At 47.1% G+C, this 2637-nt stretch overlaps 1 protein-coding gene across 1 annotated transcript in view; it reads right to left on the reverse strand.

Moving 5' to 3' along the window:
* SARC_09917 (hypothetical protein) overlaps nt 1–2637 on the reverse strand; it is a gene marked incomplete at its 5' end in the record, with an annotated part of 16022 nt that overhangs the window by 9897 nt on the left and 3488 nt on the right. Inside the window, one exon of the mRNA XM_014296051.1 lies at nt 1225–1517. Coding sequence (XP_014151526.1) covers nt 1225–1517 — 293 coding nt within the window. The remainder of the gene's footprint in view (nt 1–1224; nt 1518–2637) is intronic.

The raw sequence follows: 2637 nt of genomic DNA on the forward strand, positions 1-2637 counted from the left end.
GCCCATCAATGGGAGCAACCCCACTTCACATGCCCCAGACATACTTTCTCCGACGCATGGCATCGTGTGACACCACTGCTTCGTAGCTGCATGTCACTGGGTTCGGTGAGGCGTAGTCCAACGAGCGGCCCAATTTTGACTCGCAATCTGCCGAGAATTGGGACACAAGTGCGAAGCAATATTTTTTTAAGTCCTATTTTAGTTTCCGAGGTGCAGCAATTTAGGGTGGTGTGACGTGATTTCGATCTGTGGACTAAAACAGGCAGCGTGAATCTTACGCACGACCCGACTCTCAGAACAAACTTCTAATACGTTGAACGCGGCGGAGCATACCCTAACGGTTGCCGGCCTGAACAAAATATTGTTTTAATGTGTACAGTGCTTTCTAAGAGGAACTCAGAGCAGCTTGGTATTCGTACTACGTTTACTGCGATGTACATGAACAGCAACACGGGGCAATGGCGAATCGAACAGACCCATGCAACAACGCAACAGCATCGAGTGTTGGGCTACACCTGAGTACGTGTGCGTAGAAACGGGGGGGGCCAACCCACAGGCATGCCACTACATATGAATGACACAATCTGATCCCTATACGTATGAACACACGCCGTACGCTTTCATATACATATGCAGGCCGAAGCTAGGGCTGGTTGTGGTTAAGCTCAATATGACTGCAGATATGTGTACACACGGACACACCTAACTTATGAACATATACATACGCACTCAGCATTCTACTAGCCACACCACGCTTTCGCAGAAAGACTATAGATCGCACAGTCCATGCTCCATTTTAAGCCAACGTTGCGGATGGGCCTAGTCACTATGGGCAGGCATAGGATACTGCGCTATACACAAACCCATCGACATGCGCAACAGTACACCTGGGGGAACAGTATCACACAGTGTGAGATAAACGACGACTGGTCCTATGAAGCGAACACGGCCTAGTTATACGGGGTTCTAACCACGCAGCACTACGTAACTCTTTATTGTACTTACCACGTATAGACAGCCACCATGTATTATGTCATACGTGACGGTTTGTAGGATATCAATTTCTGCTAAAATTCCTAAACAATCACTACCAATAGAGCCCGCATCCACCCTACACACTCCACTTACGTTGATACGGGTCCAGCTTAAGTATGAAAACAATTTCTGCTAAAACATCTAAACAAACACTCCCAAAAAATCCCATATCCACCCTACACACTCCACCTACGTTGATACGGGTCCAGGTTCCTGTCGCTTGACTTGAAAGTTCGGTCGTTTAAGTCCAGCGCCTGATCATTCTGAGGTTGACTGTGTGTGCGTGTTTGATCATTCTGAGGTTGACTGTGTGTGCGTGTTTGATCATTTTGAGGTTCATTATATGTGCGTTTTTGATCATTCTGAGGTTCATTGTGTGTGCGTGTGGTGGTGGTGACTGACCCATCCCACACACCCGCCCCGCCGATGTGGCCTCGGCAGGTAAACCCCGTTGTGCTTTCGGTATACGTCCGCCTCAGTACCTGTGTGGCGTAGGGGTGGTCATAGTCCATGAGAAGGGTGCGTACAAGTACATATACTGAGACTGAGTCCAAATAAACACAGGGCATCTGTGGGTGGCAAACTGGGGTAGTACAATTGTGTGTTGGTATGCCATGCTATCCGTTCCCACCGTACTGGCTGTACTATGACACTCATTCCGCTGCCTGTAGTGTTTGGAGAACTCAGTCTGGTGGCGTACTAGTAGGTATGTACACCGTTATAGCACACACAGTCACACACCCGAAGCAATAGCAGGATAGCTACACTTGTCAGTTTCCAGCGCAGAACCTGCTAGTTGGTGGCGCTGCGGCAGCGTTCACACTTAAACACGCAGACATTTGCCATCTTATCGTCCCACACCTTACACCCAACACACTCGCACTATGCACGCGCCTAAAAGCCCTCAGCGGACACCAACCCAGTGGCAATCACTGGCAGTTGCGATACACAAGCACCATATGAGCAGGTACTTCTACGCTCTATTTACTGAAAGGTAGGTAGGAAGCGCAGGCAGTTCTTGGTACTGTATAGTCACGTGTCCGCATATGAGTACCGCCCCGTACCATACCCAATCTTAAGCACATAAAATGTCATTGTAAGCATGCACCACAACAAACATATGTGCTTACAATCAGTTATCACGGACTGTCCCTAAGTAAAATAACCACCTGCTGACTACATATGATACTCTTGCAGTGTCCAACTGTTAGCAATATGTGCACTTCTGCATAACTATAGATGTATTCATGCACTTTTCGTGTATGTGACGGGCTATCTCTTAGCAATCAGCTGCCGTCTATCTTTTGAGACACGCCTTTAGTGTCCAGCTTATATTCATTGGTGCAACTCTGCATACAAATATGTTTAACACCCACAAACACGAATCCTGAACTATCATCGAGCTAATTATTCATTGGCTGTTTGTCAATTTACTCACGCAGTGTCCAGCTGACCAGTCTCTGATACCAACCACCTGAACAGAAAATACTCGTTCATGCAAACACATACGTATATATATATATATATATGTGTGTGTGTGTGTGTGTGTGTGTGTGTGTGTGTGTGTGTGTGTGTGTGTGTGTGTGTTGTTGTTAGTTACGT

The sequence above is a fragment of the Sphaeroforma arctica genome, assembly GCF_001186125.1.
Source record: "Sphaeroforma arctica JP610 unplaced genomic scaffold supercont1.1081, whole genome shotgun sequence".
Lineage (NCBI taxonomy): Eukaryota > Ichthyosporea > Ichthyophonida > Sphaeroforma > Sphaeroforma arctica.